The 25,972-nt window shown below is 42.8% G+C and overlaps 1 protein-coding gene across 1 annotated transcript in view; it reads left to right on the top strand.

The window, feature by feature from the left end:
- Nucleotides 1–23,299, top strand: part of MLLT1 (MLLT1 super elongation complex subunit) — a 46,126-nt gene extending 22,827 nt beyond the window's left edge. The window contains exons 7-12 of the mRNA XM_069741588.1: nt 3,797–3,884; nt 6,340–6,448; nt 9,692–9,791; nt 11,284–11,355; nt 11,446–11,517; nt 21,010–23,299. Of these exons, the coding sequence (XP_069597689.1) occupies nt 3,797–3,884; nt 6,340–6,448; nt 9,692–9,791; nt 11,284–11,355; nt 11,446–11,517; nt 21,010–21,138 (570 nt within the window). The 3' untranslated portion in view covers nt 21,139–23,299. The remainder of the gene's footprint in view (nt 1–3,796; nt 3,885–6,339; nt 6,449–9,691; nt 9,792–11,283; nt 11,356–11,445; nt 11,518–21,009) is intronic.
- Nucleotides 23,300–25,972: the final 2,673 nt, after the last annotated feature.

Raw genomic sequence — 25,972 nt, 5'->3', positions numbered from 1 at the left:
GGGCCATCAACCATAATGGAGCAGTGTACGGGGCATATACTATGGAGCATCTTATGGGGGCCATAAACCTTTATGGAGCAGTGTACGGGGCATATACTATGGAGCATCTTATGGGGGCCATAAACCTTTATGGAGCAGCGTATGGGGCATATGGATGGGAGCAGCAAATTACAGAACGGTGGCGCAGGATGGGAGCAGCACATGACAGAACGTGGCGCAGGATGGGAGCAGCACATGATAGAATAGGGCAGCACATGACAGAACGGGGGTGCAGGATGTTAGCAGCACATGACAGAACGGGGGTGCAGGATGGCAGCAGCACATGACAGAACGGGGGCGCAGGATGGCAGCAGCACATGACAGAACGGGTGCAGGATGGGAGCAGCACATGACAGAACGGGGGTGCAGGATGGAAGCAGCACATGAACGAACGGGGGCGCAGGATGGGAGCAGCACATGACAGATCGGGGGTGCAGGATGGAAGCAGCACATGACAGAACGGGGGCGCAGGATGGGAGCAGCACATGACAGGATGGGAGCAGCAAATGACAGAATGGAGGCGCAGGATGGGTGCAGCACATGTCAGAATAGAGGCGCAGGATGGGTGTAGCACATGTCAGAATGGAGGCGCAGGATGGGTGTAGCACATGTCAGAATGGAGGCGCAGGATGGGTGTAGCACATGTCAGAATGGAGGCGCAGGATGGGTGCAGCACATGTCAGAATGGGGGCGCAGGATGGGAGCAGCACATGTCAGAATGGGGGCGCTGGATGGGAGCAGCACATGACAGGATGGGGACGCAGGATGGGAGCAGCACATGACAGGATGGGGACGCAGGATGGAGCAGCACATACCAGGAGGGAGACCATATACCAATATAAATGCTCGCCACCCGGGCGTAGAACGGGTTCAATAGCTAGTTTATATATAACCAAAGTAGAACCTGTGTTATCAACTAGAGTCGAGCACATGCAGGATATGTATAGAGAGGATGGAGGGGTAGAGAGGAAGTAGACAGTGTGAAGTATTACCGCAGACCTGCGGTGCCAAGGCCCCTACACTCGTTTCTTCCGGGGGGGAAGAAGGCACGCTAGCCAAAACACATGTAGGGGCCGTAGCACCGCAGGTCTGATGTAATACTTTACACTGTCTACTTCCTCTCTACCCCTCCATCCTCTCTATACATATATGCTGAATGCGCTCGACTCTAGTTGATAACACAGGTTCTATTCTACTTTGGTTATATATAAATTAGATGTTTGGGGTGGATATATGGCATTTTTCTGTATTTAATTGCCCAGACCTTTGGTTCCACTACTGGTAGTTTTCACCACCCAATTATCCCTTTTGTTATAGTTATAATTTTATTAATTATGTAATAAACCCAAAAACTTTAAGGGTATGTGCACACGTCAGGATTGCATCAGGATTTTGTCAGGATTTTTCATCAGTATTTGTAGCCAAAACCAGGAGTGGGTGATAAATGCAGAAGTGGTGCATATGTTTCTATTATACTTTTCCTCTAATTGTTCCACTCCTGGTTTTGGCTACAAATACTGATGAAAAATCCTGACAAAATCCTGATGCAATCCTGACGTGTGCACATAATATTAGTTCTTTGTTGAGCAAATTGTTGTTTATATGGGCTACGTATGTTGTTGCACTGAACACTTTCTATAATTCCCTGTTTGGGCGCAGGTGTCTGATGGTGCTGCATTCTGTGCATTGTTTATATTTGCTTATCAGTGACATAACAGAACAGATCTCCCCCTTTTGTGGTGAGATGATGACACTACAGCTCTCCAGGCCCTGTAATGACATTAAAGCCCAGCTTTCCTCCTTTTGCTGTGCAGTAATGACATTACAGTGCAGCTCCCCTGCTAGCACTGTAATGTCATTACAACACAGCTTCTTCTTATGATTGGGCAGAGTCATACAGGGGATAAAGTAAACGCCCCAGATAAGAATCTCTCTTCACATCCCTATGGTAGAAGAGGAAATTTGCATATCTGCAATGCTGTGGAGAAAAACAAAAATACAGAACATTTTAATCAGACCCTCTGTCCCTTTTTATTGATGCATACAATTTAAAATAAAACTATTGAGTAAGGTCTGTGTCACAACTCTATGTGCTATGATTCATAAGCGCTTGCACTTAAGTCCACATGCTGAGCTGTATGTAGGAGGCTGGAAATACACAGCAGCTCCTCATACCGTCATTTCATGTGTGGTTTTGCTTGCAGTGCCTTTGTTACAGATACTATTCGTTAGCAGCAATAAGGAAAAGACTTTCATATGCAGTCAGGATAAAAATGCCTTTGTGCCATGTTAGCCAGCAATTAGAAGAGTCCCCAGGAGTGGATACCTTAAATGATGACAGATCAAGAGCTTTGGTGACTTTGTGTTAAACCATATCTGATAGGGAAACCTAAGTACTCTCGGAGTTTGCTATATTTCATCGTCTTTTCACTTGCCTATTAAAATGCATCAAGCACTGAGCTTTTGAGGATTTTTTATTAATGTGTTACTTCTAAAATCTGAGGCCTACTTATGGCTGTGTCTAATAAGCTCGTACAATGCTGCAAAATGAAGAATTCTTTCAAAATTAGAATTGTACTCATGACTGCCCTTTGCCTTCAATTCTTCTAGATATGGTTTTTGCAGGAATTCGTCATGAAGGTTGCTCCAAACATCTCGGAGAAGTAACCACAGATCTTCTGTGGGTGTAGTCTTGCGCAAATCCTTCTGTCTCTACATGCAATCCCACACAGACTTCTATTTCTGAAAGAATTCTTGATTTGCTCAATTTTTGCCACACCTACCACAAACGTTTACACACAATTGATGTAGAAATGTTCATCTGCTACGCTGCAATTAAAGTTCTAACTTAAGGTACCTTCACACTAAACGACGCTGCAGCGATCCAGACAACGATCCGGATCGCTGCAGCGTCGATGTTTGGTCGCTGGAGAGCTGTCACACAGACCGCTCTCCAGCGACCAACGATGCCGGTAACCAGGGTAAACATCGGGTTACTAAGCGCAGGGGCGCGCTTAGTAACCCGATTTTTACCCTGGTTACCATCCTAAAAGTAAAAAAAACAAACGCTTCATACTTACCTTCCGCTGTCTGTCCCCCGGCGCTGTGCTTCTCTGTACTGGCTGTGAGCCCAGCGGCCGGAAAGCAGAGCGATGACGTCACCTCTCTGCTTTCCGGCCGCTGTGCTCACAGTGAGTGCAGGAAAGCACAGCGCCGGGGACAGACAGCGGAAGGTAAGTATGAAGCGTTTGTTTTTTTTACTTTTAGGATGGTACCCAGGGTAAACATCGGGTTACTAAGCGCGGCCCTGCGCTTAGTAACCCGATGTTTACCCTGGTTACCAGCGAAGACATCGCTGAATCGGTGTCACACACGCCGATTCAGCGATGTCAGCGGGAGAGCCAGCGACCAAAGAAAGTTCTGGCCTTCTAGCCCCGACCAACGACATCACAGCAGGATTCTGATCGCTGCTGCGTGTCAAACTAAACGATATCGCTAGCGAGGACGCTGCAACGTCACGGATTGCTAGCGATATCGTTTAGTGTGAAGTTACCTTTAAGGAAAGCTACGGTGTAATGGGCACCAATGAGTAGCATCCTCATAAAATCAGAAACCATGGCACGTGATTCCAGACGTGATTTCTACTTACTTTACTCTTGAAGCAGTTCTGATATTTTAGTTTGATGATCTCATTTGCTTATGGCTTGGCTGTTACTCCATGCCTTCCCTGAATCTTTTCTCTTTGTGATGTTTCTAGTCTGTTCCATCAAGTCCTTCAAACAGCAGCTCAAGTTCAGACTCCAGCTCCGAGTCAGACTTTGAACCTTCACAGAACCACAGTCAAGGTATGCTAAAGTTAATCCACCTTTTAATGACCAAGATTTTTTTTTGTGCTTTTGTTTTTCACTCTTCTTCCTCCAACAGCAATGCCAATTTTTAGTTTTCAATCGAACAGGGCTTGTTTTTTGCAGGACAAGTTATAGTTTTGAATGACCACATTCTCTTTACCATATTAAAGTGAACCTGACAGCAGGATTGTGCACCTTAACCTACAGACAGTGTCAGGTCGGCGCTGTTATACTGATTACACTGATACCTTGGTTGATGAAATCTGTCTTGTGGTTGTTGTTTAATCTGTATTTTCAGTTTTCAGTTAATGAGATGCTCGTGCTCCGGGGCGGCCTGTGTGGGGTCTTCAAGTGGTGCTCTGCTTACATATTCATCTGTATGGCTTATGGCAGGTCACTGACCTGCACACTATTTTTCTTAATGAATAATATATATATATATTGAAAAAATAAAATCACTTTAAACAGGCAAGCGGCAGCGCCTGTGCTGCAGCCTGATCGCATGTATAATGTGCATTTAATTCTTTTATTTGATGCTATATATAAATAAAGTAAAAAAAAAAATTGTGGCAAAACGGCGCCGGCCATGTCTGCGCAGTAGCAGCTATCGGTGATCCAATAGATGCTACTGCGCCAAAGACGCCATCTTGCTAGAGAAAAAAAAATTGCCTCCTCCAAGATGGTGCTGCCTGCATAGTAGCATCTATCAGATCGTCGATGGATGCTACTGCGCAGGCGCGGCCGGCGCCATATTAGTGGAGATTTTTTTTCTCTAACAAGATGGCGCCGCCTGCGCAGTAGCATCTATCGACGATCTGACAGAAGCGGTGCGTGAGCGTGGTTACCTCGCTATTGGGTTCTGCGGCGTCTCCTGAGCAGCAGGCCCTCCAAATACCCATTGTTTATTTGCTACATTATAGATGTGATCGTGCTGCAGCACAGGCGCCACCTGCCTGCAGAAGGTGATTTTTATTCTTTTCAATATATGTAATATTCATTATGTAAACTAGGGGGCAGGTCAGTGAGGGATCAGTGACCTGTCAGCAGTCTGCATTATGAATACCTAAGCACAGTACCACTTGAAGACCTCCAGAGCACGAGCATATCATTAACTAAAAACTGAAAATAAAGATTCAACAACTACCACAAGACGGATTTAATCAACCAAGGTATCATTTTAATCAGTATATCGGCACCGACCTGACACTGTCTGTAGGTTACTGTGCACAATCCTGCTGACAGGTTCCCTTTAAGTGCTAAAAAAAAAAAAAAAACGAAAAAAAAAAGGGAAACAAATTTCAAGTGGAATGAATTGGTGGAAAAAAAAATGAAATTCCACCATTGTATTTTGGGTGTTGTTTCTGACGGCGATCATTGGGCAGTAAAAATTAGCTGGAAATATGATTGTCCAGAATTTAAAAAAAAATCATGTTTATGTCGCTGTGTGTCACCATTTTCCGAGATCCATAACAATTTTATTTTTCTGTTGATGGAGATGAGTGAGGGCTTGTTTTCTTTTTGTGTGGAGAGCCAACATTTTTATTGAAACCACTTTGGACTTTGGGGTACATGAGATGTTTTTATTGCTTTGTTTTGCATTTGTTAGGGCGGTGGAATGACCAATTTTAAATTATTTTTTTTCTGTTTATGGTATTTTACTATTCAGGTTACTTAATGTTGTAATGCATTTTGATAGAGTGCACTTTTACTGATATGCCATTACAAAAGAAAGATATTTTTATTTTCCTTCTTAATGGGTGAAAAAGGACGTTGATTTTAATTTATATTTTTTTATTTTAAATCTTTTTTTACTTTTTACATTATTTTTTAGTCCCCTCAGGGGACTTAAGCATGCAATAATTCAATTGATCAAGCGATCGCCTCGTCAGTTTCCGATGGGAGCTGGTGCGTACACCCACAAGCATTCACTCCATTTAAAGAAGCACTCACAGTTTTCATTTTTTTTTTCACTAAATGTGTGTATATATGCATGCAATGTAGTGTGAGTGTGTTAATATACTGACCTATGGCTGCTCTCTCCAGTGTCCAGCGCCGTTCTGCCACTTTAGGAGAATGCCGACCGCTTATTTGCCCCTGTTCTTGCTTTGCCACTTTTAATGTAAAGAGAGTGAGCAACTTCCAAGCAGAAGCGGCCTAAAGAATGAACTTGTCACTTCTTTTAACTGCTTGATTGTTTCCTATCACTTGATAGCTATAACAATTAGAATAGGCCATCGGTTTTAAAGAACCAGATAACCCCTTTTAAAATAAGATCAGATGATCCTCAGCAAAAGGCTACGAATTGCCAGTTGAAATCAGCATGTTACTGCCTCTAAAAGAAGCAATAAGACTAATTGCTAGCTTTAAATGGGTTGCAGTGTAAACTATGGATTTTATCTAACATGACATTAATAACAGCAAGTATTTTTTTTTAACTTGGTTCTGATTTTAGGTCCTTTACGGTCTATGGTGGAAGGTCTTCAGTCTGAAGAGTCGGATGATGACAGTTCAGGGGGTGATGAGACCGCAGTCAAGAATAAATCAGCAGGTCGTGATTCTCGGTAAGTTATATACCAGTGATTAAAAAATCCTTGCACTTTCTCGATTTGTTTTCTCCACTTCTTTGTTTTTTGAGATTTGTGCAAAAATTTATATCTTTTTTATATTCAGACCCTTAAAAAAAAAAAAAAAAGTTCTCATGAAAATAGACTTTTCTACATCTCTATCTTCCTAGATAAAGAGTTTTGTGAAACCAGTATCATTTGTAATACAATGCTCACATAGAACTAAGGGCTTTTTTCACACCACATTTTTATGGTGTACTTGACGTATGCGTTTGTACTGTAAAAAAAGCATCTTTAAAGAGGACTTTTCTCTCAGTTGTGTATGTTGAACTGGACATAGTGTATAATAGTGGCTGCAAAGCGAAATAAAGAGCATTGTTTTTTTATTTATTTTTGTTTTGACTAACTGTTGGGGCAAGATTAGCAATGAAAATATTTGGCACCTAATGAGTTAATTTTCGTTAACGCCCACTTGGACTTATTAGACCATTTTCACTGGAGGCGTGTACTTCTTCTCCCTGTGTGATGCTGACCAATCATAAGCAGGCAGCAACATTCACAGGAAACAAGAACACGCCCCCACCACAGCTTAGGGTAGCTTTGACATAGATTTGGTAGATAATGACATACAGCTTTGACCTCCTGGTCTAAATTCCTGCATGAGTCAGTGGGGGGAGGGGCGGCACAGCTGAGTTTAGAGTTTAGCAAACCCTTCTTATCAGCTCACTTCTTCCCATAGCACTGTCACTTATCCTGTACTGACCTTCCCCCACATTACCTTTTCAAGGAAATTTGGATGACCTTTGTATTGAGTGCCAGCAGGGTGTCATTATGTCTCACACAGGAGAAGCCCAGAACAGGCATCCTGTGTCTGGTTCAACATGAAAAATCTTTAAACAGATTATTTGTGGTTATATAGAATGCCATAGTGGAAACATATCCCAAATGGTTATCTGCTTGACATAGTTTGTGCACATATACATCTGGATCCGTTTTTTTTTTTTTTGCAATTTGCCAGAAAATAAATCCGCTGAAATTTTCAACCAATGTAAAACAGATCAGTTTTGTTTCTAACATTGCATTCTATAGAAGTTGATGCAAATATATTGTCATATGTTTTGTATCCAATTATCATTTGTTCTTCCATGATTTTTTTTTTTATTCCAGAAACTCCAGCCTCATGTCCTCCTGATACCCCCCATGTCATTAAAAAAAACAAAAAACTGATCGCATATACTTGCTTTAAAGTGCATCCATTTTTAGTACAGATATTTTTTAACTATATAAAAACTGCGAACACATATGCAATGGAGCTGAGTGTACTTGCCATTTCATCTGTTGCACCATTGAATTTAGTAGAATGAAAAGCTGCATTTATAAACCATGGCCACGTCCGCAATATTCCATAAAAGCTGTTCTAGAAAGATTCTATATGGAATCAATCAGAAGAAAACCTTTCTATGCCTCTATGTCGGGTATACAATATTTTTTTTACCTAAGCGCGACATTGTCATACTGAATCAATCTGGGGGCCACACTAAAAGTTAAAAGGTCACAGTGACCTCATCACTTGCATTCTCCCACAGTCCTAAGGTCACAGGAGTTCATTCCGGCAACGAGCACAGACTCAGTGACATCACCGCTAGTTACTGAGCCTGTGCCCGCAGCTTCTCATTCATTCATTCTCCCCCGCTCGTGCTGCTTGCCGGCAGAGCAGGGGAGAATGGATGACAGCCGGCTTCAGCGCCAGCCGCCGGAGAACAGCGCTTAATGTAGCGCTGTTTTCCCGGCAGCCGTCCGTGTGGTACTGTTGCGGCACACGGTTGCCACACGTGAGCTGCATGTAGTATACACACGGACACTGATATCTCCGGGACCAGAAATATCAGAACGTGTGAAACCGGCGTAAGACCCAGGTGCTTTTCCCACAATGATATATAGGCTCGCCTCATAGTAATCAAATCAGTTAAAATTGCTTGGTACAACTTTGCAAGAACACCTTTGGGTTGTTTAAATTGTGCCAGTAGTGTTTCAAAAACCGTTCCCTAAATGGGATGCCAGCCGGCAAATAGTAGTCTATAGCGTTTTTAAGTCTGGAAAAATGAAGAAAAGGGATCGTATGGTCTGTTAGAGTGGTTTGTAAATAGTGTTTCAACGCTAGTCCTGATCATATGAAGAACGTCCTTTGACCTCGTTCTGGTCTGATCTAGGTACAGCCCTGGCAGGTCCATGACTCTAGCTAAAGGAGAAGGGAGGGGCATTAATAAATTAGAGTGTTTAGCCCAAGTATGTAGAATATGCCTGGTAAATGTATTTTGGATTTCTAGTTTCTGTATGAACTCCGTAGGTGCATGTAGTGCCGCATTGATCGGTATGGGAATTGAGTCATCTGCTATTCTTGTCCATAGCTTATCTTTAGGGCCTCTTGCCCAATCAGCACTTATAGATAGTATGGTGGCTGTATGATATTTTCGTGCATCCGGTACTCCCATTCCTCCCTTTATTCTAGGTAGCGAGAGGGTATTGAAGCTAAGTCTGGGTTTCAATCCTTTCCAGATATCTCTCCCAAATATAGAGCGTGTTTTGTGAAAGAACGTAGTCGGGACTTTTATGGGGAGCATCCGTGAGATATAACAAAATCTGGGTAATATAAAGCTTTTAAGTAAGTTTTTGCGCTCCATCCAAGAGACAAATGGTGCGCCGCATGACTTAATTGTCTCTATTGTGGAATTTAAAAGGGGGAGAAAGTTGAGTGTATGACCATGTGATATTTCAGTTTTTCTTTTTTGATAAATTTGCAAAAGTTTCTACATTTGTTTTTTTCAGTCAAGATGGGGTACAGAGTATACATTAATGTGAAAAAAAAAAAAACTTTTTTGAATTTACCAAATGGCTGCAATGAAACAAAAAGTGAAAAATGTAAAGGGGTCTGAATACTTTCCGTACCCACTGTAAATCAAACAATGAAAATGAATACCATAAAGACAATACACAAAATAATAATTGAGAAACTGCTGGTCTTATTTTCTTTTTCATTGCACTTGGAATTTTTTTCCTCGTTATATGGTAAAATGAGCGGTGTCATTATAAACTGGTACTGCAAAACATCAAGCCCTCATATGGCTAAAAAGTCTACAGAAAAATAAAAATATGCTATGGCTCCTCAAAGAAGGGGAGGAAAAAAAAATTGCCATGTTGACAAAGGGTAAAATAAAATGATGTGCACTTTTGTTTTCACAGGATGAGTCTGAGTGACAGTGATAGTGATAGTAGTGATGACTCGTGTGCCCCCAGCCGTGGTACTACGCCAATACAGAAGATGCCACCTTCTAACAACAAGGTATCACACACTTTTTTTATTTCAAAATAACAAACACACTCACCTAATTCCACAGACTTTATTCTGGCTGTGTCTTTACCATATAACTATAGGATTAGTAATGGATAGGTGTCTTATAGACAATACAAAGGGGGCATCAACCCCACAAATATGAATCGCACTTGCCACTGCTACAGGGCAAGTGTGAAGAGCCGGGCTAAGTGCCAGAATTGGCGCATCTAATAGGTGCGCCTTTTCTGGGCAGCTTTGGGTTGCTATTTTTAGGCTGGGGGCCAATATCCATGGCCCCTTACCAGTCTGACAATACCAGCCTCCAGCTGTCTGCTTTAGCTTGGCTGGTTGTCAAAAATGGAGGAGACCCCACGCCATTATTTATTTAAATAATTAAAAAAATACTGCATGCATGGGGACCCCTCTATTCTTGATAACCAGCCTTGCTGACAGCTGAGGGTTGCCCCCAGCTGTGAGTTTTGCCTAGGAAAAAAATTTACAGGGGTTCCCACTCAGTTCCCAATGGCTGATGAATAGTTCCATCAGCTGCTCCTTCTCTCACTGTTATTAGCGGCAGCAAGCGTTGGCTGATGGGAGCAGTAGTCCCATCAACTGACAGCAGTGACCGGAGGTAAACTTCCGATCACAGCTGCGCTCATTCTATCTTTTGACATTCTGGGAACTGGGGCTGTCTGACTGGCAGTGATACCGTAATTTTACCACCGATTGGAAGCGATGTTTGCCGCACTGTCATGCACATGACAGCATGTCAAACACTGGATGCTTGGGCCCTTCATTCAAGTGAATGGGGTCCAGGTACTTTTCTGGTACCCGAATCCGAACTTTTTGTCACTGTTCGGCAGAACCCGCCTGACTCAAACATCCAGGTGTCCGCCCATCTCTAATTTTCATTATCTTTTTGTAGCTTACATCCCTACTTGTGATCTAGTTCGCTATCAGGACATTCTACCATTTGTGTTGGGTAGCTATTTTTGAAACATCTTGTCCGACACCACCGCTTTATGTAATGAAGGGAATCTGTCACTACGTGTTTGCCACCTAATTTGAGAGCAGCATAATGTAGGGGCATAGACTCTGATTCCAGCAATTTGTCACTTGCTGGGCTGCTTTCCGTAGACTTGCTAAAACTCACAGTTTTATTAGCCGGAGATTATCACCATAGGACTTGTAAACCTGCTACAAGGTAGTCCCACAGTGTACACAGAAAACCGTCAATCAGTGGTTTTGGACAGGATTATGTGAAGCTCAGCATTCAGAGAACTGGTCGATTTTTCAGCAGGTAAAACCATGATTTTTATCAAAACTACAACAAGCAGCTCAGTAAGTGACACATCGCTGGTATCAGGGTCTCTACCCCCAAGTAGTGCTGATCTCAGGTGGTGTAGCAAAAACCTGGTGACAGATTTCCTTTTAAGTTTTATTTTAAGTGTTATTAACTCGTACTTTACCATTGCTTTATATTCTTACTTGCTATACATAGACCACTGGCCGTAGGAGTCCTGAGGCTTGCAGCAAGTCTGACAAAATGTTAAAGAAAGGAGGTTATGACAAGGTGAGCTTAAGATCTGTTTAGAATGTCTTTAGTATTTCACCTTGTTGTTGGAATTTGTGGTCCTAACTGTTTCATCGTTGACTGTTTTAGGCATATACAGATGAGCTAGTTGAACTACACAGAAGACTGATGGCTCTACGAGAGAGAAATGTTTTACAACAGGTGAGTCCGTGTACAGTACTACTTTGGCCTGCAATATTGTCGCTAAAGTTTTACCTAGGTTTGTTTTTGCAAAATTTTAGTATTTCTGTTCTATCATAGAGGAAAAAAACAGCACTTTTTATTTTACATTTTATGCCCCTGACTTCAGCTACTGTAAAGGAGGAGACAGGAGCCGTTTCTGGGGAGCTGACAAGCTGCAGGGACAAAAGAGAAATGATGTGTGATCTTCTCTGGTCGATGTTTAACTCTGTTTTATATATCACAGCTGCAAAGTAAAAAAAAAAAAAAGTCTATAAAAATAACAAATACAAAACAAAAATTATGTGACGACATAGCCCTTTTTTCTTTTAAGCCATTTTTTTATTGGAAAAAAAAACATATTAACATTGCCACATCTGTAGCATCCTGAACTATAAGACTAGCTTGTCACTTGTCTCCCCCCCCCCAATAAAATAAATCTCATACAGAATTGCCAATTGTTGGTCTAATTGCCTCAAAGAAATTTAAATAAAAGCAATTAAAAAGTCTCTGGCCTGAAAATTAGATCTACTAAAATTACAAGCCCTCATATATTCACATCACAGAAAAAAATAAAGTTATGGCTTTAAACTGTAGTGAAACAAATATTTTTTTTTTTTCATAGAATTTTAGGAATGAATAAAGTATCAATAAAGTAGATATATTTGGTATTGAAATGTCCATACCGATCCAAACAATAAAATGAGTAAGTTATTTATCCTGCCCAATCAACGCCGCCTTCCCCCCCCAAAAAAAAAAGTTTGTTTTATGATCATTTTTCTTAAAATATTGAATAAAAAGTGTAAAAGTCTCAAGAACCCCAAAATGGTACTTAATATTAATGACAATAAAAGTTATGGCTTTTACAAAATGGCGACACAGAAAAAAAGTTTTAAAGGAGATGAGCTGGGAGTGGGTTGGATTTTATTGTAAAAATTAGAAGAAGAAAAAAAAAAAAAAAAAAAAAAATATATATATATATATATATATATATATATATATATATATATATATATATATATATATATATATATATATATATATACACATACATACATACATATATACAGCTCTGGCAAAAATTTAGAGACCACCACATCAAAACCCTGTGATGGGCAGCCCAATCTCCAGACCTGAACCCCATTGAAAACCTCTGGAATGTAATTAAGAGGATGATGGATAGTCACAAGGTACCAAACAAAGAAGTACTGCTTACATTTTTGCCCCAAGAGCAGTGTGAAAGACTGGTGGAAAGCATGCCAAGACGCATAAAAGCTGTGATTAAAAATCATGGTTATTCCACAAAATATTGATTTCTGAACTCTTCTTGAGTTAAAACATTAGTATTGTTGTTTGTAAATGATTATGAACTTGTTTTTCTTGCATTATTTGAGGTCTGAAAGCACTGTTTGTTTTCAATTTGACCATTTTTCTTTGTCAGAAAAAAAATACAAAAATTAGTTGGAAATTCGGAGACATATTGTCAGAAGGCTATAGGATAAAAGAACAATTTACATTTTACTCAAAAACATACCTATAAAGAGAAAAATCAAACTGAATATTTTGCAGTGGTGTCCTAATTTTTGCCAGAGCTCGCTCGCTCGCGCTCTCTCTCTCTCTCTCTCTCTCTCTCTCTCTCTCTCTCTCTCTCTATAGATCACAAAAATAGGCAGCACTCCATATTCAAGAGATAATATGCAGGTGTTTATTGAGCCCACATCTCCATGCAACGTTTCGGCTCCAACTGAGCCTTTCTCAAGGCTTGAGAAAGGCTCAGTTGGAGCCGAAACGTTGCATGGAGATGTGGGCTCAATAAACATCTGCATATTATCTCTTGAATATGGAGTGCTGCCTATTTTTGTGATCTATCTGGATTGGTATACAACCATTGGACGGGTTGTTTGGGCTGTGCACCCGAAGATAAGTATAGGACTTGTGCTGTTCCATTTTTTGTCTACTATATATATATATATATATATATATATATATATATATATATATATATATATATACATACATATGAGCTCTGGCAAAAATTAGGACACCACTGCAAAATATTCAGTTTGATATATATATATATATATATTTTAATGTTGACTCTGTGAAATATTTGTTTCTCCTACGCCTCATTGGGGGATACAGGACCATGGGTGTTATGCTGCTGCCACTAGGAGGACACTAAGTAATACAGAAAGAATAGCTCCTCCCCTGCAGTATACACCCTCCTGCTGGCTCCAAGTGAACCAGTTCTTGCTTAGTTTCTGTAGGAGGCACTTGGATCTGCTTTCGGACCCCACCGTTTTTATTTTTATTCTATTTTTCCCTTAACGGAGCGAATGGGGGCGACGGGTCCTTTCTAGGTTCCGATCTCCCCCGAACCAGCAACAGGCAAGAATGCGGAGCGTCCCTCTCCATACCCTTTCCTGCACCGTTGGATGCCAGCCCTGAGCTCACTTTACGGGCGACGGTTCCTTTGCGCTCCTATCTCCCCCCTCCATAGCAGGCGACCACATGAAGTAGCCCTCCATCTAGTAACATAGTAACATAGTAACATAGTTAGTAAGGCCGAAAAAAGACATTTGTCCATCCAGTTCAGCCTATATTCCATCATAATAAATACCCAGATCTACGTCCTTCTACAGAACCTAATAATTGTATGATACAATATTGTTCTGCTCCAGGAAGACATCCAGGCCTCTCTTGAACCCCTCGACTGAGTTCGCCATCACCACCTCCTCAGGCAAGCAATTCCAGATTCTCACTGCCCTAACAGTAAAGAATCCTCTTCTATGTTGGTGGAAAAACCTTCTCTCCTCCAGACGCAAAGAATGCCCCCTTGTGCCCGTCACCTTCCTTGGTATAAACAGATCCTCAGCGAGATATTTGTATTGTCCCCTTATATACTTATACATGGTTATTAGATCGCCCCTCAGTCGTCTTTTTTCTAGACTAAATAATCCTAATTTCGCTAATCTATCTGGGTATTGTAGTTCTCCCATCCCCTTTATTAATTTTGTTGCCCTCCTTTGTACTCTCTCTAGTTCCATTATATCCTTCCTGAGCACCGGTGCCCAAAACTGGACACAGTACTCCATGTGCGGTCTAACTAGGGATTTGTACAGAGGCAGTATAATGCTCTCATCATGTGTATCCAGACCTCTTTTAATGCACCCCATGATCCTGTTTGCCTTGGCAGCTGCTGCCTGGCACTGGCTGCTCCAGGTAAGTTTATCATTAACTAGGATCCCCAAGTCCTTCTCCCTGTCAGATTTACCCAGTGGTTTCCCGTTCAGTGTGTAATGGTGATATTGATTCCCTCTTCCCATGTGTATAACCTTACATTTATCATTGTTAAACCTCATCTGCCACCTTTCAACCCAAGTTTCCAACTTATCCAGATCCCTCTGTAGCAGAATACTATCTTCTCTTGTATTAACTGCTTTACATAGTTTTGTACCTACCTCTCCTGGAGCCAGGTGCATAGCCGGACATGATGTTTATGGCATCCGTGCAGCCCCCCACTGCATCACCACTGTTATAGCGGATGATGGAAGGCGGCAGAAGCTCTCCACCCCCTCCCTGACTATGGTGACGGTGGATTGAGCACCGGCCCACCGGATCTACCATGAGTACACCTGCGGGGCTGAGGCACTGGGAGGTCCTGGTCCCTGGGATAAGGAAGGTCCGCATATACGTTAAAGCCCGGGTGCGTGGGTCATGTCGGTCCACACAAATAGCGGCCGCGGCGCGCCAGGCCGCAACCGCAAGCTTAAAATTTAGCTCCCGGCTTTTCTCTCTTCCAGGCCGGAACGTTGGCTCCGCCCACTGGCAGTTACCGCTGCCCACTCTCTCTGGCACTTCTCGTTCTGCGAGAAGCGCCTTCTCTTCCTGATCTCGGCGGCCATCTTTGGACACCCACAGGGCTGATGCTGCAACACTGCTCCAGCGTTCTGAATCACAGCTTCAGGGATTAGTGATTTCGGTGGACACATTGCGGACCTCCCCCAGGGACTCAAGACACAGGACCTGGGTAAGCTGTAGAAACATAGCTTAACCCTTCCCCTGCTAGTAAGCGCTCTCCTCAAGGCTACACTGTCTCAATCAAAGCCTAACAAAAAGTCTGGGAAAACCCACACTGTGTTTTTTGCTGCTTGTACCTCTTGTAAGGTATCTCTACCCCGGGGTCACAGTACTGCGTTATGCTCAGCTTGTGAACCGGTGACTGCTCAGGAACCACCTGTTACTGATACCGAACCCAGTGAGCCTAGTCCCCCTGAATGGGCTACCTCCCTTACCCGGTCTATGGCATCCCTGGCCAAAGCGTTAGACTCGTTCCGAGACCCTTCCTCTAACCAGGGCACTCTTATGGACAATGCTTCCGATGATCAGAACCCCTTGTACACTAGGGGTCGTACCTTACCAAGGAGCTGTTGCTCTTCCAGGAAAAGGATTCATGACTTGTCCCCAGACCCAGGAATCGGGTTCTGAGAGTTCCTTTTCTTGCTCCCCCTCCCTTGGGGCTAGTAGAGAACCTGGCTGAGGTCTTGTCTTCAGCTGTTCTGGATACTAATCTTCCCCCCGAGGTAGCAGACCTTGCTACTCAGATAGCCAGAGCTGGGGATTTTCTAGTGACCGTGTCTCTGGATGCCGCTGACTGCGCTTTTCAAGCAGCAGCAAACACCATCACCATTCGGAGGTGCTTATGGCTCAGGGACTGGCGTGCGGATTCTGCTTCCAAAAAGTCATTTACTTCTTTACCATATCAGAGCGGTCGCCTTTTGGAGGGAAGAGTAAATTTGTCCCACAACAGAGACCCTTTCAGAACCAGCAACAGAAGGCTCGGTCCCGATTTTTTTTTTTTTTTTTTTTTTTTTTAGTTCCAACTCAAATTGGTCCTCTACTTCCACATCTTCCGGACCCGGCCGGACACAACGTAGGGATAGAGGTCCCCAAACCTCTTACAAACCTTCCCCTTCATGGAGAGGCAGGCCTAGGCAGTCAGGATCCAGGGTGTCCAGACCGGGCAGATTTCCCCCCCATGACTCCCTGTGGTATCTGGGGGACACACTCAAAGTAGGTGGCCGCCTGCTTTCCTTCAGCGACGCGTGGCTCTCGATCGTTCACGACGAGTGGGTCCGCGACCTAGTGTCCTCTGGATACAAGATAGAATTCTCCTCTCTTCCACCAAATCGCTTTTTCCTGTCTTCTCCTCCCAAGGCAAAGGCATCAGAGTTCTTCCAGGCCATAAGCTCTCTAAAAGAAAACGGGGTTATTATCCCGGTCCCTCAAAGCGAAAGGTTTCAAGGTTTTTATTCAAACCTGTTCATTGTTCCAAAGAAGGACGGTAGTGTGCGGCCCATACTGGACCTAAAACTGCTGAACAAGTTCGCCAGGGTATGATGGTTCCGAATGGAATCGCTTCGTTCTGTCATCGCCTCCATGGAAAAAGGCGAGTTCCTGGCGTCTATAGACATCCAGGACACGTACCTCCACATTCCAATTTTCTCTTCTCACCAGAGGTTCCTTCGCTTCGCAGTTCAGGAGCAACACTTCCAGTTTGTTGCTTTGCCCTTCGGCCTCGCCACTGCTCCCAGGGTATTCACCAAGGTCATGGCGGCTGCCGTGGCCATCCTTCACACCCAAGACGTGGTGGTGCTACCGTATCTAGACGATATCCTCATCAAAGGCCTCTCTTTCCGTGCCTGCAAGGAGGCTGTGAACATCACAATAGATTCTCTTTCTCAGGGGTTGGTGCATCTTCCCCCGGAAAAGATCTCAGCCTTACAGCGGGAAGCTCAGAAGCTCTCTCAACCTCGCACTCACTCTCTGCGTTTCAGTATGAGAGTCCTCGGCAGGATGGTAGCAGCCTTGGAGGCAGTTCCATTTGCCCAATTACACCTCCGTCACTTACAGCATGCCTTCCTGGCTGTTTGGGACAGGAACCTGTTCTTCCTCAACCGTCGGTTCTTCCTTCTCCACCGAGTCAGACAGTCTCTCAGGTGGTGGACAACAGATACCAGTCTTCTAGGCTGGGGAGCGGTGTTATTACATCACACTGCTCAGGGCCGCTGGTCACTTCAGGAATCACGCCTTCCGATCAACATCTTGGAAATTCAGGCAATCAGGTTAGCTCTTCTCCAATTCCATCCCTTCCTGGTGGGTCGTCCCATCAGGATTCAGTCCGACAATGCCACTGTATACCCTTATTTCTCAGTGCTGTTAAAATGCGGTGCTGAGGAATAAGTAACCTTAACTACTGCCGTTAAAAGGCATATCAGCAGTCGTTAAGGGGATATAGGATGGAATGGGAAACAAATACGCGTGTGGAAAAACTGTGTGAAAAACCTAAAGGGGCCCACAAGATGGGAGAAATGGAGCTATCTATATGCATAATTGTCTAAGGGGTACTTCCGTCTGTCTGTCCTTCTGTAACGGTTATTCGTTCGCTGATTGGTCTCGGCAGCTGCCTGTTATGGCTGCCGCGACCAATCAGTGACGCGCACAGTCCGGAAGAAAATGGCCGCTCCTTACTCCCCGCACTCACTGCCCGGCGCCTGCATACTCCCCTCCAGTCTGCCCTCACACAGGGTTAATGGCAGCGGTAATGGACCACGGTGTAATGCAGTCCGTTACCGCTGCTATTAACCCTGTGTGACCGCGTTTTTTTACTATTGACGCAGCCTATGCAGCGTCAATAGTAAAAACATCGAATGTTAAAAATAATTAAAAAAATAAAAAATTATTATATACTCGCCTATGCCGCCTTTCCTGCTCCTCGCGATGCAACCGGCACGCTCCAGTCGCACGGATGGTCTGGCAGAAGGACCTGCCATGACGTCACGGTCATGTGACCGCGACGTCATCAGAAGTCCTGTGCGCATGCGCGAAAAAGACCTGCCGTGACGTCACGGTCATGTGACCGCTACACGGTCACGTGACCGCGACGTCACGGCAGGTCCTGCACAAGGACCTGCCGTGACGTCACGGTCATGTGACCGCGACGCGGTCACGTGACCGCGACGTCAGCACACCCTCGGACCGGAAGATGCCGCCTGCACCCCACAGAGGCGACAGTGCTACAACGAGCCTGCGGAAGGTGAGTATGTGTTTATTTTTTATTTTTTTAACCTGTATCATACGTGGTTGGGCAATATACTACATAGCTGGGCAATATACTACATGGGCTGTGCAATATGCTACGTGGCTCTGTGCTGTAGGCAATATACTACATCACTGGACAATATATTACGTAACTGGGCAATCTACTACGTGGCTGAGCAATCTACATGGCTGGGCAATATACTACGTAACTGGGCAAAATACTACGTCACTGGGCAATATACTACGTCACTGGGCAATATACTATGTGGCTGGGCAATATACTACGTGGCTGGGCAATATACTACGTAGCTGGGCAATATACGTGTCTGTGCTGTATACTACGTGTCTGTGCTGTATACTACGTGGCTGGGCAATATACTACGTGGCTGGGCAGTATACAACGTGACTGGGCAATATACTACGTGGACATACATATTCTAGAATACCCGATGGGTTAGAATCGGGCAACCATCTAGTATACCTATAAATGTAATGTAACTCACTGTACTGCTAAATAGTATATACATGGTGCTCCATAGGAAAGATGGAAGGGGTAACTACTGTGTCAAGGCTAAGTATCCAATGATCCATGTATGCCTAAGCAGAGGCATAGCTAGGGTTTTGGTTCAGTGGGTGCAAAACTTCTGAGTGGGCCCCTAACCAGGTAACCTTGATTACAACTGGGTGATGCACCCTAAGGGTATGTTTCCACCGTCCGTAATGACAGCGCTTTGGACGGAGCGGAAAACTCTGTTGTATATGTCCCAATTACTGCAGCTGCTGTGTGATTCTGTGTGCCCCTTAGATGGTAAAACAAACTTCTAGAATATAGTAATGTTCTAGAATATAGTAATGTTGTGTGCAAGTGGCCTAGAAAACAGTGCCCACATTTTGTCCCCTAGAAATTAATAATGCCCTGTGTGCCCCTTTGACAGTCAACAGTAACCTGAGTTCCCCTATAACAATAAGTGCCTACTTTACATTTAATAATGTCCCGAGTCTCCCCCCTTTAAAGCTCCAATATAAACAGTATGATGCTCTCTTATACAATCTAATTCCCCCTCACTGTATATATACTAACCCCTGTTTGATAGCTCCAACACTAATCTCCACACTGTATGATGGCCCCCTAGATAGCCTCCATATAGTATAATGCACCAGTCAATCCTCAATATAGTCTTCAATATAGTATAATGCACTCCCCATAGGCCTCCTTATAGTATAATGCACCCCCCATAGGCAGACTCTATAATATAATGCATTTCCCATAGCCAGACTCTATATAGTCTAATGCTCCCCCCATAGACAGACTGTAGTGTAATGCAGCCCCTAATATAATGCACCCCCATAGCCAGACTCTATAGTATAATGCAGCCCCTAATATAATACATCCCCATAGGCAGACTATAGTATAATGCAGCCTCTAAAATAATGCAACCCCATAGGCAGCCTAGAATAATGCAGCCCTTAATATAATGTACCCCCATAGGCAGACTATGTATAATGCAGCCCCTAATATAATGCACCCCCATAGGCAGCCTCTATTGAATAATGCAGCCCTTAATATAATGCACCCCCATAGGCAGTTTCTATAGCATAATGCAGCCCTTAATATAATTCACCCATATAGGCAGACTCTAGCATAATGCAGCCCCTAACAAAACGCACCCCCATAGGCAGCCTCTATAGAATAATGCAGCCCCTAATATAATGCACCCCCGTAGGCAGCATCTATAGAATAATGCAGCCCCTAATATAATGCACCCCCCATAGGCAGCCTCTATAGTATAATGCAGCCCCTAATATAATGCACTCCCATAGGCAGACTATAATATAATGCAGCCCCATTAAAAAAATACAATACTCACCTCTGTTCTTCTCATTCCTCCGCTGCTCTGAGCGCCTGCCCTGCACATCTCCGGACCGTGGGCGCCGATTAGTGACATCATCGCAACCCCCCTGTCAGTGTCGGTGAAGTCAGACGCTGAGAGGGGATGATGGGAGAGGGAGCATAACGCTCCTTCTCTCATCAATGCGGTCAGCTGAAACACTGCTAGCACCGGGCCCCCCACCGCCTGCTATGGGGCCCTATAGCGGCCGTGTGGCAGAGCAGAGAGATTGAGTCTCCTTGCTTCTTCCGCAGATTGTAACTGTTTCGGTGCGATCTTTCTTACCATCCCAGCCATGCCTTGTGTGGTCCATTTACTCTGGTAACCCTTGTGGAAATGAATAATTTGAAACTAAAGCAACATTTAGGTAGACATTGCTTTGAAATGGTTCAAGTGCCTAAAATTTGAAAATAGCTAGTTTGTTTTTTTTGAAAAATATATTAATGCACTGTCTTTTTTTTCTGTTCTTTCTGCTGTTGCCAAGATTGTCAACCTCATAGAAGAAACGGGCCACTTCAATGTCACAAATACGACTTTTGACTTTGACCTCTTCTCACTGGATGAGACAACTGTGCGTAAACTGCAGAGTTATCTGGAAGCCGGAGCCACATGACCCCCAAGAAATTGATGAAGACAGGAGAGAGAGAGAGAAGAGTGTATCCGAGGGGGTGCAGTGATCTAAACAACGCCCTCCTTCCTTGAACCTTTAATATGGTCACTACAAGACACCTTTGACACTGACCAGCTGCTCTGTAAACCCAGGTTGTTCCTTTAAGGAGTTTATTGCTCCCACTCTTAGTGAAGACAGTATCCTGTCCTTTGTTGGAGTGTAGGGCCGCGCAGTAAGCATGCTTCTTGCTAAATACAGGTATAAATGACACAGAACACGGTGCAGCTGAAACTACACAAGGTAGTACAGGCATCTGTATACTGTAATTTATATTTCCATACATATTCTGTTTCTGGGAAACTTTCGAGCTGTATCCAACAAACGTTTGTGTCTGTATTTTAACTGCGTGTGCTAACCCTTTTTAGCAACTCCTGCCGGAGACATGGAATTATCTAGAAGTGATGCAGGGTCCTTGTTGGGAAAAATCTCCGGTAGAGCCCCTCTTTCTTTCGATCTCTCTCTCCTATCAACATTTTGTGTCTAGTTTCCTAATATTGAAGAGACGATGGGGAGAGAATACTGTATTTATAATGTGTGATGAGAGACTGAGCACGGGCTTCATTCTGCTTCACAAACATTACGGAACCTTGAATCTGTAAGCTGTATATTATATATATATTATATATATATGTATGTATGTATTTTATGTATAAGAGGGCCTGGAGAGCCAGACTATTACACTTTGTTTTTATGTTGTTGGTTAAGAGTGGAACAAGGATTTTTTTTTTAGTTGTTTCCTACCTTAAATCATGTTTTAATTTTATACATTTTTTTTCTTTTTTAAGTGTGAATTTGAAAACTTGCCAGTTACAAATATGGTGTGGGTTTAAGCCTCAAATGCATCCTGATAACTGAAGGGCATGAAAGAAAATGTTAGTTTTTTGAATAATGCCCAGGTACAGGCGACCATGTGTCTCAGGTTAGGAAGATGAGTATTTATATAGGACACTGCTGACGGCAGAAAACCTTTAAAATAAGGTTTCTAACTTTTGTGCAATCGAAAAGAAAAAAAAAATGATTTCCTAAAGCATCATGGACAAGGAACTTACTCAGAGATTTGTTGACACTAATATAGAGGTTCGTTGTGTCGACAGACATCCCGCATTTCCTACTTGAGTTACACATAATGCAATAATAATTGGAGGTTTATAGTAATCGTGTTCTGCTGAATGACCCTGACCTGTACTAAACACTAAAGAGGTTATTATTTTATTTTCCTTTTTTTTAATTTAATATTGTTACACTCCTTTTCCACATGGTACCCATTCTGGACCAGCATCAAACCCCTCTTAGGACCAAACTTAGCATTTGATGTGTTTCGAGTGGTCAAACCCACTTATTGGTCACTTTGTATTTTATGATCTGCGTCTGCAAGTCATCTGTGTCATTGATAAAGATGTCAGACTAATACTAGCTTTCCCTGTTCCATGTTTTTCCCGTGAAAGAAACAACACTACGACTGTTCCTGTGTGGTCCATTGCTCTAGAATAGTCTCCCTTGGAAGGATAGTACCGCATTTACATTTTATTGTATGTCCATTGTATTTGTAAGGACGGATGTTTAGAGTTTGGGTCTTCCACACAGTATTTGATTCCCTCCATTTCATATCAGTATTTGTTGTTCTCTGCAAATGAATTTCATTTTGCCCTTGGCAGCATGGAGTAAAATGTATCTCGTCTTTGGGAAGGGATTTCAATAGCCTTAAAGGTATTAAATGCCATTAAATATTAAAGGGAAAGGGAGATCTAGAATTGACGGGACAACATGTGTCAGCCAGTAGTCTCTCTACAGTTTCCAGTTAGAGATTAGGTGGCATTGCTCTCCGAGAGATACTTTTTAGCAAATTTCACATTTTAATGGTTATCGAGTTATGAACACATTTAAAAGTGAGACTATGAGCTCTATTATCAGACTGTTTTATCGTCCACAAAGTATTTATTATTATGTCAAGCATAATGAAGGGGTTTTAAACCGAGCTCAATGGTTGGGAACTGTATTGCTAAATGATGCATAAATAATTTGGTCTTGTATTATTTTTATTTTAATATTGGAAATCTTGCAAGAGTTTTTATAGGAAAAATTAAAGATGGAGAAAAACTGGTTGCATGGACTTGTTTCTACTTTAATAAAGGGGTTGTGCAGACTAAAAAGAAATGACTGCCGAATTGTGAAGGTGTGTGATGTGCTCAGTCATGATTCCTCTGAGTTCCCCCTGTTGGTGGCCTGTCATGCAACCGTATGGTCACGGGCCGAATACTATCATCCCGCTTCTCAAGACTAAACTCATACCCACAGGCAAGTATTGTCATGGCAGCTAGAGGTCAAATGATGATGGTGGCCTGTTAGACTTAGCCAGCAGTATGGTCTAACAGGCGATCTGATAGTGTAAAGACAGATTTCATGCATTGCAGTATATGTGTATTGCAATGCATGAGACCAGTGATCGGAGAAAAAAAAGTTTAAGGCTATACAGGGACTAAGTTAAAAAAAAAAAAGAGTACATTTTTTTTAAAACTATTTTAAAAAATAATCATAAAATAAAGAAAAAAATATCAAACCAATAAATACGTATGTTTATTTAAAATAGTGCCCATATTTGGTATGACCACGTTCGGAACGACCCAATCTATAAAACTGTCACACTAGTTTAACACCTTCAACGAAAACCGTATAAAAAAATAATAATAATAATGTGGCAAAAACCTACTCTTTTTCATTGTACCGCCCAACAAAAAGTGGAATAAAACGCGATCAAAAGGTCAAATGTAAATAAGAAGTGTATTGCTGAAAACTGAAAAATCTTGCACCTCAAAAAAATAATCCACCATACAGCTTCATCAGCTGAGAAATAAAAAAAAAATTACACCCATCAGAATATAGCAATGCCAAAACAATTATTTTATCCATAAAATAGTTTTAATTGTGTATAAGCGGGAAAAAAAACGATTGATATAAATGTGGTATTGCTGTAATCATACTGGCCCGAAGAATAAAGCTGCCTCATCACGTTTACCACACAGTGAACGACATAAAAAAACCTCAAAAAAACATCCTGAATTGCTGCTTTTTGTTTATTTTGCCTCCCAAAAATCTGAATAGAAAGTGATCAAAAAATATTATGTGCCCGAAAATGGTACCAATAAAAACCTCAACTTGTGCCCCCAAAAAACAAAAGAAATATTGAAAAATTATAGCTTTCAAAATATGGCAATGCAAAAACTTTTTTTTTTCATATAGAAAGCATCTTTTAATGTGACAGCATCCAAACATAAAAACACTATATAAATCTGGTATCACTGTAATCGCACCGACCGAAAGAATAAAGTCGTCTAATCACTTATACTGCACAAGGAATGTGTAAAAATAAAACCAATTCTTGATCTGCTTTTGATTATTTTTTTTTTCATTCTGCCTCCCAAAGATTGCAGTAAAGCTCGTTACACATTTATCCTGTTCACCACGTTGAGCACATAGCCCAGGGGTTCCATGTAAATCTCTGAAATGTGTGATTCAGACGTAACCCCCAGCGGAAAATTCCCTATAATGAGGCAGATGGGGGCACTGTGCATGCTGACTGGCTTATTATCCAGCAGGGTCCGTCTTTTTGAGAGTTCATAAAAGCTCAGTCAACCACAGTTTTGTGCACCTCTGAAAAGAAGTGCAATGCTGAACAGAGTCCAGAGTAACTCTGCTGCCTCATTATAGTGAACTAGATGGTGGGCCGATTCTAACGCATCGGGTATTCTAGAGTATACATGTCCACGTAGTATATTGCACAGCCCACGTAGTATATTGCCCAGCCACGTAGTATATTGCCCAGCGACGTAGTATATTAGCCACGTAGTATATTGCCCAGTCACGTAGTATATTGCCCAGTCACGTAGTATATTGCACAGCAACGGAGTATACAGCACAGAGCCACGTAGTATATTGCCCAGCCACGTAGTATATTGGCCAGTCACGTAGTATATTGCCCAGCCACGTAGTATATTGCCCAGCCGCGTAGTATATTGCCCAGCCACGTAGTATATTGCCCAGTCACGTAGTATATTGCACAGCGACGGAGTATACAGCACAGAGCCACGTAGTATATTGCCCAGCCACGTAGTATATTGCCCAGCCACGTAGTATATTGGCAAGTCACGTAGTATATTGCCCAGCCACGTAGTATATTGCCCAGCCACGTAGTATATTGCCCATCCACGTAGTATATTGCCCAGTCACGTAGTATATTGCACAGCGACGGAGTATACAGCACAGAGCCACGTAATATAGAGACTTCAAATAAAAAATAAACATATACTCACCTTCCGAAGGCCCGTTGAAGTCCTGCTATACTCACCATCCGCCGCCTTTCCCGCTCCTCGGGACGCTCCGGTGACGGCTCCATTGCATGTGGCAGCTTCCGGTCCCAGGGCTGGTATGAGCGCAGGACCTGTGATAACATCGCGGTCAGATGACCGTGACGTCATGGCAGGTCCTTGTCGCATACAATCCTTGGCACCGGAACCTGCCTCTTGCATGGAGCAGTCACCGGAGCGTCCCGAGGAGCGGGGCCTTCCATTATCCGATGGACATCTCCCCCCCCACTAGTTGTTTAACTGTGTTATCAAGCTAAGTGTGTTCACATTAGATCTCTCCCACACACGAAATCTGGTCTATGCCCTGATTTGTGGTTGTAATAAGATCTACGTTGGACAGACTACTCAAGAACTCCGCCGCAGGATCCAACAGCATGTATAATTACTTTCCCTCCTATTTTAGATCCTGGGTTTCC

This window comes from Ranitomeya imitator, chromosome 1 (genome assembly GCF_032444005.1).
Source record: "Ranitomeya imitator isolate aRanImi1 chromosome 1, aRanImi1.pri, whole genome shotgun sequence".
NCBI classification, from domain to species: Eukaryota; Metazoa; Chordata; class Amphibia; order Anura; family Dendrobatidae; genus Ranitomeya; species Ranitomeya imitator.
The sequence above is the reverse complement of the archived record's forward strand: the minus strand, read 5'-3'. Positions and strand labels throughout refer to the sequence as shown.